This window comes from Nematolebias whitei, chromosome 10 (assembly GCF_014905685.2).
Source record: "Nematolebias whitei isolate Nwh7 chromosome 10, NemWhi1, whole genome shotgun sequence".
Classification (NCBI taxonomy): Eukaryota; Metazoa; Chordata; class Actinopteri; order Cyprinodontiformes; family Rivulidae; genus Nematolebias; species Nematolebias whitei.
Window position 1 is genome coordinate 40,103,747 of NC_056507.1, and position 16,660 is coordinate 40,120,406.

At 41.1% G+C, this 16,660-nt stretch overlaps 1 protein-coding gene across 1 annotated transcript in view; it reads right to left on the bottom strand.

The window, feature by feature from the left end:
• Positions 1 to 2,531: 2,531 nt before the first annotated feature.
• The window catches only part of mrps35 (mitochondrial ribosomal protein S35), a 68,620-nt gene continuing 54,491 nt past the window's right edge, over positions 2,532 to 16,660 (bottom strand). The window contains exon 8 of the mRNA XM_037683030.1: positions 2,532 to 2,865. Coding sequence (XP_037538958.1) covers positions 2,596 to 2,865 — 270 coding nt within the window. The 3' untranslated portion in view covers positions 2,532 to 2,595. The remainder of the gene's footprint in view (positions 2,866 to 16,660) is intronic.

Consider the following 16,660-nt stretch of genomic DNA (forward strand, 5'->3'; position numbering starts at 1 on the left):
GAGGGAGGATGGAACGGGCATGCTTCATCTCTTACTGCTTTTAAAGTTAAGAGAGCATTTAACTTGGGCTACATGAGAATTTGGACAGTTTTAGTTGATTTGATCTTTTGAAACTATTTTATGCTTCTGTTCCATTAGTACATTTAGTACAGGTACAGCACGGTTCGACTCGGCTCAGCATGGTATAGTTGTTTTTAGTTGTATAATTGTTCTAGTGGGTGGGTTCAGCTCAGAGCCTGGGCCCCGGCCTTGTGTGCTCCTGCGGGTTGGCAGCACGGAGGATCTTCTGCGGTGACCGGTGGAGCTCAGAGCCGAGGAGATGATGCCCTGCCTGGCCTGAGGGGGCTCCGAGGCTCTGGTGGAGAGGAACGGTGAAGCTCCATCTAGCTCGCTTTGAATTTTGTCAACCACCAAGCACAAAAAATGCCTGCACTTCAGCATTAGACCACGGTGTTGTCATTATTGTTTTAAAAATCTTTAAAATAGGTCCAGTCGCTCCTCGAGTTTGAGTTATTGCAAAAGGCGGATTTTGTTTTTGTAAATGTTTCTCAACAACCAGTGACTCCGCCCCCGACCAAATAGTGTTCTGACATCATGTTTTAAGGCCAGAACGGTTGGAACCCCAGAGAAATGGGTACTGAAAAAGGGACCGGGTCCACAAACCATTGCTAGTGGAAAAGCCTTGGAACCGAGCCAAGTCGAACCGTGCTGTACCGTTACTAATGGAAAAGGGCCATAGTGACATACATTGTTTATAATGCTCCAAAGTAGACAAGAATGTAAATAAAGCTTAGGAAAAGGCCCTGGGAGGCTAGAAGAGACTAAAACATATCTACCAATGATTCTGTAACTTAGAAGGGCAGAAATTTGTCATATCGGTTCATCAGTATTTTGCTGAACTTCGCATTTATGACAAACCTAAAACATCAAGCGGTTAATAGGGCTCAGGACTGATAACAATTCAAGAGATGATGACAGACTGTGTGTTGTCCTGTGACTTCCATTATTGAACTGTTCCACTCATCTACTCTGACCATTAGACTGCATTTGATAGATCAGACAAAGAACCTGCCAGCTGCTGAAAACATCCTTTGACCGTGAGCTGCTCGTTGACCTGATGATGAGTAGGATGGATCTGAAGTTGGACATAAAACTGTCTGAAGCTTTTATTCCATGAACACTTTGTTTTCCAGCTTTAAAAAGACATTATGAACAGCTCATACAGTCATGGCTAAAGATTTTTGCATAGATGACTGTTTTCATGTTTCTATGGTTTACTGAATAACCTGACACAAAATTAAATGTCATTCATTTTTGAGGCTTTATTAGCAAATGCATCAAATTTACAAGAGCCATTGTTATTTTCAGTTTTAACCATATTTCACATGCTGGATATCAATTATTGGTCAAATCCTGACCGATGGTGACCCGTTCTTGTTTTAGTGCTTATTGTTCATCAGTTTATTGGTTTCTGCTTTTTTTAAACTGGCCTAATGTTCTGTGGATTTTATTGGCCACAGGTTCCAAGTTTCAACTTATTTTTCAGCCATTTTCTTTTCACGTTTCCCGACGCTCCATCATGTTGGAAAATGGGTGTGGGGTAAAAAAAAGTTTTTTTTAGATGCCTTGCATCACAGACATGGGAACAGTCTGAACTGATTTTCAAATAATGTTGAGAAGCACAAAAGGTGCGGACATGCAGAGTATGGACAGTCTGTGTGCACACACTCATTCAACCTTTATTTAGACAGGTAATCCCATTGAGCCTCGAGGACTCATTTGGGCTCATGACATGGACAAGATGGCTGAGCGAGACAACTAGAAGTAAACTACCAGTACTTGGAAGAATACAAGTACTTTACTTTAAAACAGTCTTGGGGAAAAGGAGCTGAAATGCATCAATGTAATTTTATCATTACAATGCAGCATGCACAGTATTTACTATTTTACTGCAAATAACATTTGGCTTTGAAGTTATATGGAAAACTTTTCTGTTACCATGTTCTTAGCAATGTTCTGCATTTAGATAATGTTCTTTAACCAAAGTAATGATGGATGATGGTCACTGTTGCCAACACAAAAGACAATGATCTCAATCTCATCCGTCTGTCTTTTATACACAACTTGCTTACATGATATGCTCCTGTGCAAATATAAACTGTATTGTTAAAATCAGCCATTCAATTCAGCTTATTTATATAGTGCCAAGTCACAACAGAAGTCGTCTCAGGACACTGAAGCTTATGTTTTAGATTTTTTTTTATACAATGAATTAAAATCACTAATCACAATATTTTACCAAGAATAAATTGTTACTGCCAAAAGCTTTAGCCACTTTTAATGTAGTATTAAAGAACACATAATGTGACAGGTAACAACAGCATTTCATTTTGAAACAAATACTGCAACATGTTTATTGAAGCAGTCATCGTTTATCATTTGGTTTAGATTACAATAAAACTAACAAACAAACAAACAAACAAACAAAAAAAACTATTACAGAGCACAAGTAATTTATTGAGCCACAAGTCTTGAAAATATTCGATGTCGTCGTTCTTGGTTTCCATTTTCATGTAAATGCATTATTTGCTGGTGTTACAGGTGGAGCACTTTTCGAACGGCCTCCTTGTACTGCTGCATGATGCTCTCGCTTTCTCCTTCGTTTTTCAGCCGTGTAACCGAGTCCTTAAACTCCTGCACCTCCTTTTGTCCCAGAAGCTGCTCCCTCACTTCCTTCTCATCTCCCTCACTAGTCACTTTCATGCGCAGCAGCGTGTCTAAGAGGTTTCTTTGGGACTGGCTGTCCTCCCAGTTGTACTCCTCCATGTCTGCTCTGGTCTTCTCAGCCTCCCAGGTCTCAATTTTCTGAACAATGAGGAAAAATCAATCAAACAGAACATTTGTAATTTGCATGCAGATGGAAATGGTAAATGGACTGTACTTATATAGCACCTTTCTATCTAATCAAGACACTCAAAAGCTCTTTACAACACAATCTGTGCCTCATTTACCCATCAATACAGCACTCTACTAGATCTCTACAAAGCTAATTCAACAAATCATTCTACAGAGATTAATCAGAGCTTTATCACATTTATACACTGATGGGCCACACATCAGAGGCAATGAGGGATTCAGTGTCTTGCCCAGGGACACTTCAGCATGTGACTGCTGGTGGATTAGAACCCCCAACTCTTGCAACTAACTGACTGCTGTAACCACTCAGCCACAGCCGCCCGATTTCCACAAGCTGACTGAAAACAAGTCTGAAGACTGCAGTGAAACTATTTTAGGATCATTTCTGTAAACAAAGTCACGTTTAAAAAAATAAAAGTGGTGATGGTATATATGTAATATGCATAGTAATATATGTTTAGTAATATGTATAGTAATTAGGAATGTGCGATATGGCATAAAATTCATATCACGATATGTATTGTGAAGGGTGGCGATAACGATATATATCGCGATATGTTTTTGGTATAAAACTTGCTAAATGAAGGGTGGCGATAACGATATATATCGCGATATGTTTTTGGTATAAAACTTGCTAAAAAAAGCATAGGGTGTCCTTTTGCCATTATATTTTGAATTAAGAAAATTCCACTACTAGGTCCAGAGAGTTTTTAAATAATAAACAAATCAAGTATTAGGCTTCTTTCTTGTAGTGCAAAACAGTGCAAAAGATATCAAATGTAGTTTTAGCCATGTTTTAAACAAAAGAAAATGTTGCTAACTTTTAACAGTTTCCAGTCTTCTTACTTAAGAAATGAACAGCAACAAAGCAGCATTTTACACTGAAACACTTCACCCTCCAAACCTCTAGTGGTCGACTCCTTCTACTTTAACGGCGAGCTGACAAAAAATGAGTCTGTGGCTTTGACCAGAGGGTCTCGCAGTAAAATCACACAACACAGCGTTCTTTTCACAGATCAGATTTCTCTAAAGCTGACCAACGCTTACTTTATCTTTCGATGGGAACAAAAAAACAACTTTCAACGGAACACATCGTTTTGCGCATGCGTCAGAATACGGCAACACTAAAGCAAGCCGGCTGTAGTTAGCTTGTAGCTACTTAGCGCTCCAAGAATAACGCCACTTGCGCACAGTTTTTAACTAAAAAAAAGTAACGATTAAATCTGACAGGGCTGACTTTACACTTGAGCACCACTTACGCACAGTTTTCAACTAAAAAAAAGTAAAGATTAAACTGACAACTCTGATTTTACATCAGACACAGCATTACTGCGGTTAGCCGGTAGAAGACAGGTCTCTATCGTAGGCTAAATTTCTATCGTTTCTACCGTATACCGTTTATATCGCGCATTCCTAATAGTAATATATGTTTAGTAATATATGTATAGTAATATATGTATAGTAATATATGTATAGTCAAGTCAACTTTATTTATAGAGCACATTTAAAACAGAACCTGTTATCAAAGTGCTTAACAACAACAACAACAACAACAACAACAACAACAACAACAACAACAACAACAACAACAACAACAACAGCAACAAATGAGAGTAAAATTAAAGAGAAAAAAATACAATCCACTAATAATAATAACTGAAGAATTAATAAAAAGCATTTAAAACATAGGGTCACAGAACAAAAAACACTAAATCAATTTACAATGTGTGAAAAGCCTTCGAGAACAGATGTGTTTTTAGCAGAGATTTGAAGTGAGGAAGGGAGGTGGCCTGCCTGATGTTGGGGGGCAGGTTGTTCCAGAGTTTGGGGCCCATGACTGAAAAAGCCCGATCTCCTCTGATGTAGTGAACCTGATGACCTGATGATCTGACCCTTATCTGACCCTGATGACCTCAAATCTACCAGATGGACAGAGACTGTTATTTTCATTGATCTGAATAAGTCTGAGCCATCTGATGACTTTCTTTCTTGAATTAATCAAGCAGAAAAGACAATCCTTTATAATCATTACTGTTTTACAAATGTTTGATAATCAAATTGTGTTAGTTTCACTCAATGCTTACAGGTTGAAAAGAACTACTCATTTTTATTTTACATAAACAGTAAGTAATGATTTTTATTCCTCATTCAAAGAAGAAATCACCTGAATATGCATTTCTTGATTTTCTGTCTGAAATGAGCCAAGTCGTAAGTGTGTGAAAGTTGAAGCTTCGGTCAACTAAATGTTTACTGAAGAAGAAATGTCATGTTTAACTATTTGAGAAGATAATCAGAATAGAGACTCCACGAAGTCTGCTTTTTGCAATAATCTCTCTGTCAGTTGTTAAACAAATTTCATTCTCTGACCTCGACTTTTGATAAACACCTTACGTCAAAACCACTCCTCTTTCTGGTCCATCCACGAATCAGAAAGCTCTGAAGTAAACTCGGAAGTAAACTCATTTAAAATGTGACAACTTCCCGGTTCTAGTAGAGTGCAGTTAGTTCTCGAGGAGTTCAGAAGAGAATTCATGGGGAATTCATGGAGTGCAGTCGGTTCCAAGAGACTCGGAGTTACAGAGTTGGAGAGATTCCAGAGAATTAGAGTTATGGAGAGTTTTGGAGTTGGAGTCTGAGAAGATCTGAAAGAGTCTGAGAGCTGCTGACAATGAAGAGTCAGAGTTGCCGAGAATCCAGAGACGTTTTGGGATTATAATTCTGTTTTGAGCTAACCACGCACGACTCTCCAAGGATTTTAGCTGTTCTCAACGGAGACGCTGATATCAGTCTGAAGGGTTCTTACTGAGGTGATCTATCGTCAACAAGGTAACGGTTTCTTCTTCGACTAAAGTGTACCTGGGATAAGCTGAGATACCTGATGGGAGCGTGCAATTTCTGGTCAAACAGATTAAATTCCCTCACATATTCCTCTGTAAGATAAATCTCAATTTCCTCTTAAACTCACCTCTCTCTCATAAATCAGTACAGATATTTTTAGAAATATCTGAAGCAAAGTCCTCAAATCACCGCCGAGTGATTTGAAGTTCAATATTTGTGAAACTTGTCTGTTATTATTTTCATATTTTGCCAAATTAATGTAAATGTTTGATGTTAAACTTTGATTCTGAAAATAAATGACTCCATTCATTTGGTGGGTCAAAGGTAAATAACGTCTCTCGTTACATTTCTGTCAAATTCAATACACGACATTACAGTCAGAAAGATGAGGAACTCGTGAATATAGTATGCATATAAACGGGGATATATTGTCATACTACAACTAGTGACACGTACCAACGTGACTCACTACACTGAGCTTCAGTCTTGTTTTTGGAACAGCCAAAAGCAGCTGATCGGATGATCTCGGGGCCCGAGAGGGAACGTAAGGTTCCAGAGGCTCAGAGAGGTAAAGGGGTGCGAGGACATTTAGGCACCTGAAGGTCAACAGAATAACTTTAAAGACTATCCTAGTACAAACAGGGAGCCAGTGAAGGGAGGACAGAACTGGTGTAATATGTTCAGACCTACGAGTTCCGGTTAAAAGCCGAGCAGCAGCATTCTGGACAAGCTGAAGACGTGAAATGGAGGCCTGGCTGACCCCAGCATAGAGTGCATTGCAATAGTCCAATCGGGTCGTGACAAAGGCATGGACTAGTTTCTCAAGGTCGGGTCTGGACAACACTGGCTTGAGCTTAGCTACCTGTCTTAGTTGGAAGAAGCTTTTCTGCAGAACAGAGTTAATTTGTTTGTCAAACTTGAAGTCAGAGTCTAAAACCATCCCAAGATTTTTACCAGACTGCTTAAGATATGGCTGAAGAGAGTCCAGGTTGACAGGATCAGTGGCGGCAGTTGAGCTAGGGCTAAAAACAATGACTTCAGTCTTGTCATTGTTAAAACTTAAGAAATTTGAAGCCATCCAGGCCTTAATGTTGTCTAGACATTTTAACAGAGGGTGAATGGAGCAAACACTTGCTGGTTTCACAGGCAGGTAGATCTGGCAGTCATCAGCATAGCAATGGAATGAAAGACCATGTTTCCTCAGGATGGACCCCAGTGGGAGCAAATAAAGTGAGAACAGAAGGGGTCCAAGAATTGAACCCTGTGAGACCCCACAAGAAAGAGGTAATGAGGCGGATATATTTTTCCTAACCTTGACACAGAAACTCCTGCCACTCAGGTATGAGCGGAACCATTCTAATGCAGCACCTGTGATCCCAACCCACTGTTCCAGCCGTGATATAAGGATACTGTGGTCAACAGTATCAAAAGCAGCAGTAAGGTCCAGGAGCACAAGTACCACAAATTGACCAGAATCGTTTGATATCATAATATCATTACAAACCCTTACTAATGCTGTTTCAGTGCTGTGGAGTTGCTTAAAACCAGATTGAAAAATCTCAAAGATTCTGTTCTCATTCAAAAACTTGTTTAATTGAATGAAAACTATTTTCTCCAAAATTTTGGACAGGAAGGGAAGCTTTGAGATTGGTCTGAAAATTGAGCAAGTCGAAGGGTCAAGTCCAGGTTTCTTAATTAACGGATGAACTACTGCGTGTTTGAAAACATAGGGAACCACACTTGTCACAATACTACTATTTATAATAGTGAGAATAGTAATATGTATAGTAATATATGTTTAGTAATATGTATAGTAATATGTATAGTAATATATGTATAGTAATATGAATAGTAATGTGTGGCTTTGTAGCAACAAAACACAGTGACAGGTTAATTTTAGCAACTGATGAAAAAGTTGTGGTGTTCTGAATCCATCATACATCTTTGACCCTTCTCTAACTGAATAGTCCTTGCTGTGTGTGCGCTGCCTGACTGGAAAACAATCAGACCCATTATGCAGCAGCTTAAAGCAGAGCAGTGACCAGTTTAGTTTCAGTCCAGGTGTTTCAGGTTAATGATCATAATTAGAGTAGTACATAACCCATCCACATAAAACCAACCTGAATCAAGTCTAGGTCTTTTTAAACCCCTCTTTAAACTGATTGACTGGTTTTATAATATTATCAGTAATATAAATGTTGACAGTGCTGCCACGGTGCAAGCTCGTTCAGCCATCAGAAAGCAGCCACCTGTGTTTCTGATTTGAATTTGTGTACTCTCCAAAGTGTTTTTTTTTATTTAAGGTGTTGGCTATGTGGGTGTAAACATCTTTTGTTGCAGAAAGATTCAGGCGGTCAGCTCCGACACTGGCCTGAATTAACACACACTGGAACTAGCAGCCAAAGTCCATCTCTGTAAGCGGGGCGATATGATCACCTCAGTGGCTGCTAACAATTGGCTTCTTTGTGGGCTAGCTTTACAATCTCGATCACTACTCCACTCTCACTTCTTCCAAAGGCCTGCTGGACAAGCACTGTGCCTTCCATTGTGTTCAAAAAGCCAGCAGACAATGTTCTGCTTCCTGACTCAAACACCTTTTCCTTTAAAGTGGCAAAGCCGTGACAGGAAGAGTTCCTGAAGGCAGAGGTTGCACAACAAGGAAAGTCATTTTCTTTTATGCGGCCAGCTGAAGATTGGTGCGAACAGTGGCAGGGCTAATGACCTGATGGCAAGCTTCTGTGATGAAGCATGGTTAACTTAATGTCAGTGAGTATCAGGGTCAACACCTGATAGGGGAGCGTATTTTCCACTCATCTGTGGGGAAATGTCAACTGGACAATGCTGCTGTTTGCCATCTTTCTGCCCATTCAACTCTGAGACCTCTCTAATGGGTTTAGTCTCTCAGGTCACTGAGCAAGACGGACAAGAAAGAATATCTGTTAAAAGTGTCCCGTCGAAATATGTACATGTTACGCAAACAGCAAGAACACTAATGAACAACAAAAAACAAAACTTAAAATCATTCATAAAATAGTTCTACACAACATTCATAACATCATTCAGTATTTGTTTTTCATTGACATCTGATGGTAATAACAGGGCTTAGTGTGTGAAATTATTAGAGCAAAGTTTAGGCCTAAAGTTAATTTGCCCTCACGCAGTGAAAAAAAACACTACACATATAAAATGGATTTTGAATGAAAACTGAATATGGCAACCAGTACAGCTGTAAAAAACTAAAAGAATGTGATTACAGTATTATTGAATATTGCCATGACAACATCAGTTGCAATAAACCCACATTTTCTCTACACTTCTGTCGTGTTGTGAGGATGCTCACAACACTGTGTGGACTTTAGCATCTCAGATACGAAGTAGTTTATGGCAGATGGAACACAGTAACCTTAGATTTATCACAGACCAAGAATTCCTTTGAGGTACTGGCATTGCAATAACTTTAAATGTAATATATTCATCAGCCTTAATTATTGGGATTTAAACATCTTCCGGTAAGATGGCGCCCGTGTACATGGCCTGCAATCTACCTCTGACGATACTGTTTGGATTATTTCTGCTTTTTTCGTTTTTTGTCTGGGATATCAACTCGCTGCTTGTGTATGACCGACAACAGCTCCTCGATTGTCTGTATCTGCTGTCGCTGATTCGGACCATTTTGATCGTGACTCGGGACCCCCACCCCCTCTTCCACCCCTTCTGGCAGACGTGCCTGCTTGTTTACGCTGGGCCCCAAGCCTGCCTTCTCAGAGATATCGCTCCAGACGCCGGGGAAAACGTGCCGGCCGGCTGGTAAAACTCAAAGCTCTGCGTGGTCAACGTTTCCACAGCCAGCTTCCTACGTGCCCGGACCAGGGAAAATATGGGTGTTGTCTACCGGCCCGGCGCTTGGACCGTCCTGGAGGCGCCGTTTTTGAAAATCTGCAAACGTTGGCGCGCACCACCCCCACCATGGCTGGTTCTGTGTCGGACCAGATCAGGACGTGCCTCATCAACACAAGGTCTATTGCCAACAAGACTTTTATCCTAAATGACTTTTTTAAAGATGAGGGAATAGATTTTCTTTTTCTCATGGAATCCTGGTTGCCTTTGGGTGATTCAAGTGCCTTGGTGGAACTTTTACCTCCTGACTGTCTGTGTTTTAATGCCCCGCGGCCATCAGGTCGGCGGGGTGGTGGAATTTTAACTGTATTTAAATCAAACTTTTCCTGTAAACAGTTGTCCACCCTCATGCCCTGCTCCAGTTTTGAGCTGAGTGCTTTTGAACTCGGACATTCTCCTCCCGTTCTGTGCGAGATTGTTTATCGCCCCCCTCGTTCCAAGGACTTCATAAGTGAATTCTCTGATTTTCTGGCTTACATCACACCAAGATATGATCACTTTATTATCGTTGGTGACTTTAATATTCACGTCTGTTGTCAGGAGAAGCCGTTAGTGAAGGACTTCCTTGATTTGTTGGACTCATTTAGTTTAACTCAACATGTAAATGGTCCCACCCAACAACACGGTCACACTTTGGATCTCATTTTAACACGTGATGTCTCGGTTTGTAATTTGGTAATCGGTGACAACGTTCTCTCAGACCACATGCCTGTCTTGTTTGATATCATCCCGCCTTGTCCTACTGCTAAGTCATGTGATTCAGCACGTACTTCACGCGCCATTAACCGTTTCACTGCTGCACGTTTTACTGAAGCTTTTAGCTCTGAGAGGATCGATCAGCTCTCAGTGTCTCTCTCCACCAAGGAGCTAACCTCTCAGCTTAACTCCGTTTGCTTAAATATTCTGGACCGTGTTGCTCCCGTTAAAACCAGGAAAACAAAACTTTTATCAGAACCATGGCTTAATGACATCACTCAAGCCGTTAGACAGCAGTGTAGGAGAGCAGAACGCAGGTGGAGGAAAGACAGGCTGCAGGTTTCTTTTCAAATCCTAAAGGAGAGTTGGCGTCATTATCAGAAGGCAGTTAAAGCCGCCAAATCGAAGTTCTTTTCTGCGATAATTGCCTCAAACTCCCACAACCCCCGAGCCCTTTTTCCACCCAGAACTCAGTTCTACACCTCAGTGAACCTTCACCTCTAGAAGCCTCAACTGAGCTGTGTGAAAACTTCCTCCATTTCTTTTCTGAAAAAGTTGCAAACACCCGGGCACTCATTTCTCCACCTGCTCATGTTCCGTCCATCCCATCTCATTGTGTTGCTGTTCTTGACCACTTCGAGCCCATCTCTCTGTCTTCCCTGGAGCAGGTCATGTGCGGCATGAAGCCATCAGGCTCCCCTTTTGACGTGATCCCCCCTCGACTCCTCAAGGAGCTTCTTCCTGTTCTGGGCCCTCCTGTTCTTGGCATTGTGAACAGCAGCTTAGCCTCAGGTGTGGTGCCAATAACTTTTAAACATGCTGCTGTCCAACATCTCCTGAAAAAAACCTAGCCTTGACCCCTCAGTCATGTCCAACTTCCGGCCTGTCTCCAGACTCCCATTTGTCGCTAAACTACTGGAAAAAATTGTGGAGTCCCAGCTGAAATGCTTTCTAGAGGCATTCCATCTTAGAGCTATTCCAGTCTGGCTTTAAACCTCTCCACAGCACTGAAACTGCTCTACTTAAGGTTTTTAACAACATTCTCCTATTCACAGACGCTGGTGATTCTGTGCTCCGTCTTTTACTGGACCTCACATCTGCCTTTGATGCAATCGACCACGAGATCCTCATTGCGAGGTTAGAGCAGTGGGTGGGCATCACTGGGTCAGCCCTCGAATGGTTTAGATCTTACCTCGCTGACAGGTCCTTTTGTGTCTCCATCAAAGAATTTAGTTCAGCCTCGGCAGCGCTTAAATGGGGGGTACCGGAAGGGTCCATCCTTGGTCCTCTTTTATTTTCTTTATACATGCTGCCACTAGGTGCTATTTTCAGGAAACATAACATACCTTTTCATTTCTATGCCGACGACTGCCAAATCTACTTCCCCCTCAGACTCAACGGTACTCGCTCTATTCAACCGTTATTGGACTGCCTGGCTGACATCAGAGATTGGATGGCTTTAAATTTCTTGAGCTTCAACGAGAAGAAATCTGAAGTTATGCTGTTTCCTCCCAATGACACAATCACCAACCACTGCATCGACCTATCCGTTCTGTCACCGTTAGTGAAACAAAGAGTCACTAATCTAGGAGTGATACTTGACCCTTCTCTGAAACTCAACAATCATGTAAATATGATTGTTAAATCCTGCTTTTTCCAGCTGAGGCGACTGTCTAAGCTGAAGCCCATATTGTCCAAAAATAACCTGGAGACAGTAATTCATGCATTCATTACATCCAGGCTCGACTATTGCAACTCACTCCTTTTTGGCATCAGTCAGACCTCCATAGCTAGACTTCAACTGGTCCAAAATGCAGCAGCCCGGTTTTTGACAAGAACAAGCAAAAGAGAGCACATTACACCTGTTTTGGCCTCCCTACACTGGCTTCCGGTTCACCTTCGAATCAAATTCAAAATACTCTTGTATGTCTATAAATCACTAAACAGCTCTGCCACCTCCTATCTTACTGATCTGCTCCAGCTGTATGTCCCACCACGTTCTCTCAGATCAGCAGACCAGTTGCTCCTAACAGTCCCAGGAACCCGTCTCAAGCGCAGAGGTGACAAGGCCTTCTCTGTAGCAGGCCCAAGACTTTGGAATGAGTTACCTCTGCTCGTTAGACAGGCACCCTCCCTCACAGTTTTTAAATCTCGCTTAAAAACACACTTTTATTCCCTGGCTTTCAGCACTGTGTGATCTGTGCTGAGTCTGTGTGCATCACACTGTGTTGGTCATGTTGTGGTTGTTGTTGTTGTTGTTATCCATTATTGTTTTTGTTGGTTTCTACTTTTTGGTGTCCTGTTATGTAATCTGTTGCTGTGTGTTTGTTCTGTTTGTCCCTGTACAGCACTTTGGTGTGCTCTGTCACTGTTTAAAGTGCTTTATAAATAAACTGGTATGGTATGGTATGGTATGGTAAACTAAATGAACACATTTTTAGTTTTTGCCCACTGTCAAAAGTTGAAAGTGGAGCATGTGTATGTGCGTATTCATCCGGGAACCATTGGATGAATTAAACTTTGTCTAAAGTATTCACTGAATGTACATCTACAACTGGGTAACCGCTAATTCAACATGGCTGTCACAGCTACTTAACATTAGCCAACATGAAAATGGCTATGACTCAGTCAGTTGGACAGATTTTTAAAATTTATTTATTGTTTTCTTACGGCTGCTCCCATTGTCAGTGAACTAACCAGGGATGCATAATATTGGAATTTTGGCCAATATTCGATATGTTAAAATTTATTTGGCCGATAACCAATACATATACTGATATTTTTAAATACTTTCCTTTGTTAGAACATAGCCCTCTTATTTAGGTTTATTTGCTACAAAAACTGTGTAACAGCTGTAAGAGCTGGCGACATATATTCAGTAACAGCCATATGATATGCATAGCACTTTTAACTTATATTAAATGAAAAGTGTTAAATGTTATTTATTATAATATATATATATATATATATATATATATATATATATATATTAGGGGTGTAACGGTACACGTTGGTGTACCGAACTGTTTCGGTACGGCATGTTCGGTGCAGTCCACGTGTGTACCGTTTTGGTTATTTTTCATTAATTAAATTTTATTAATGAGAGATTATGCGCCGCGGAACTTAAGATCTTAAGCATGTTTCAGCAAGGCGCTATTATCTTGCAGCAAGTGCAGCGTTAGCAGCCTAGCATCTTGTTGCAGTCTCCTGTTTGAGAACATTATGTCTTTCTTGTTAAAAGTAGGGATGGGGCCGATCCGATCCAGTATCGGTATCGGCCTCCGATACCAGCATAATTTACGTATCGAATTTTTACAATCCACCTGCTGATATTTCCGATCCATGATGCACGTTGGCTTCAAACTACGGAATGGATTTCCTGAACGGCGGTGTGTCTCATGAACCTAGAGTAATAAGACCCGCCTCACATTCGGGAAATCCAGTTCATAGTTTGCAGCCAGCTACAACGTGACGACTGACTTAGCAGCACTGTGGCTAACAGCTAAAAAACTTTTCATCTAAACATGTCCGCTGTGTGGAAGTATTTTACACTAAAAACACCACAACACAAGACAGCAACGTGCAATGTCTGCAGAGCCATAGCGCCACATTAAACCGCGATAAAGTTAGTTTTACGATGGACATTCGAGCTCCGTGGCTTCAGTGGGGCACTGCTCTTTGCTCAACCCACAACAGGCGACTCGACACCGGCCAGCCTCGTCCAATCTGCCCCACTCAGTCTGCCCATCTCTGAGGAGGGACAGACTGAGCGCGGCTGCCCCAAATCAGGCTGCTTGCTTCGGATTGAACAAGAAGAAGACATTGCTGAAACCACGGAGCTCAAATATTTACAGAGAAGTTGCTAAACTTCATCATGATTCATGACCAACCACTATCAGTTGTAGAAAACGAAGGATTTCTCAGCTTGATACTTGCAGTCAAGATATAGTTTACCCTCCAGGAGATATTAGTACAACAGTAGACAATCATTAAAAAAAAACATATGATTTGAAAATTGTATTAAAAACAGAAACAGCTACATTATAAAGTGAAGTAAAATACTAAAAACAGGAACATGCCTGTTGGTTTATGCCAGGTGTTTGAAGCCATTTAATATTTTATTAAATTTAATTCATTTATTCATTCATTTAAAAGAAACGAAATAAAAAATGAAAATCATCAAAAAGAAAACAATGAATGAAAAGAGTGCAGAAAGAAGAAAAATAATTCTTATATCTGCCCCTTATTTAAAAAAATATAAAATAACTTTAAACAATCACTTAAATTAATCACTTTAATATCCACTTTAAAACTAGGAATAAAAAGAAACATGTTTTGTGTTAGCAGAATTTAATTCTAACTTTAAAACTTATCCAACATTAATACAACTTACCTCAAGTTGCCTTTTTGGACATGCATGCATATATTTGTACAAATTGCACTTGAGAGCAGATTATTACAGCCTCATATAAAATCAAAGATAATCATGATATTGGAACTGGATCAGTATCGGACGATATTTAAGTTTAGGTATCGGGATCGGAAGTAAAAAAAGTAGATCGGTGCATCCCTAGTTATAAGACAAGTGAACAAATCCAAAGCTAGGTGTCAACGTTGTTTCATGGAGATTGGATTTGCAGCAGCAACACGTCTAACTTGTTAACACTCTTGAAACAACATCATCCGAATGTGAACGTCTCTTCTAGCAGCTTGGTTGGTGCGCAGACCGATAACAGCAATATTTCAAACCCAGCAGGACTCTCAGACAGAGGCTGGTCCACCCTGAGGACAAAACACCCATACACAAACAGAGTGGTGTAGTGTATGCGGTCCAGTGCAGCGAGGACTGTCCAGACCTCTACATAGGAGAAATTAAACAGCCTCTTCACAGACGCATGGCTCAACACAGGAGAGCTACTTCCTCAGGACAAGATTCAGCTGTTCACCTCCACCTCACAGATAAGGAACACTCTTTTGATCCAAAAAAGTTCAATCTGGGCCTCTGGACATTCAAAAAAAAACAAAACAAAAAAAAAAAAAACAAAGCAAAAAAATATAGAAACGTTTCGTCTCTCATCCAAGAGACTTCCTCAGTCTGAGGTGCTGTTTTCAGCTCAGTCTCTTAAATAGCACCTTCTCAGAGTGGATCAACCAGTTTGCTGCTGACAACCAAAACCAGCTGATCACATGCTCAAGAAGGACCATCAGCCTAACAATGGATCATTAGCACACTGATGGCTGTTTACTATTCACAGAGGACTGAGTGATACTAGCAATCACAGCATTGTAAGAGGGGGACAGTTGAACCCGGAGGCCTCCACCTCTGTTTAATGATGGACGATTTCTTTTCACAAAGATGGCCTCCTTTACTCCTCTCTCAAACCATCGTTCCTCTCTGTCCAGGATGTGAACATCTTCATCCTTGAAAGAGTGACCGCTGGCCTGGAGATGAGTGTAGACCGCAGAATCCTGGCCTGATGATGCTGATCTTCTGTGCTGGGCCATCCTTTTGGCCAGTGGCTGTTTAGTTTCCACGATGTAAGACTGATCACAGCCCTCCTGCCACTGAACAGCATACACAATATTACTCTGTTTGTGACGGGGGACTGGATCTTTGGGATGAACCAGTCTTTGCCGTAATGTATTTTGGGGTTTAAAAGCCACTGGGACGTTATGTTTAGAAAATAAACGTCTCAGTTTCTCTGACACTCCCTCAACATATGGAATGACCACTGGTCTGGGTCTGGGTTCCTCCTTTTCACCTGTTGGCTGACTGGAGTCCTGTTTGGGTTTCTTCTCTGCTTTCAGGAAGGCCCAGTTAGGATATCCACATTGCTCTAGAGCCTGTTTTGTGTAGGATTTCTCCTTCTGCCTGGCTCCTGAGTTAGTGGGGACGCTGTCTGCTATGTGATACAGAGTCCTGATGACTCCTAACTTGTGCTCCAAAGGGTGATGGGAGTCAAACTGCAAATACTGGTCTGTGTGGGTGGGTTTGCGGTACACCTCGGTTTGCAATTGTCCTCTATCAGAGACTGAGACCTCACAGTCCAAGAAAGCCAACTTGCCATTTTTTTACATCTTCTCGTGTGAACTTGATGTATTTATCCACAGAGTTGATGTGGTCAGTAAAATGTTGGACTTCCTGAGATTTAATTTTAACCCAGGTGTCGTCAACATACCTGAACCAATGACTTGGTGGTGTCCCTGAAAAGGACGTCAAGGCTCTCTTTTCTACCTCCTCCATGTACAGGTTGGCAACAATAGGAGAAACTGGAGACCCCATAGCACACCCATGTTTCTGCCTATAATATTG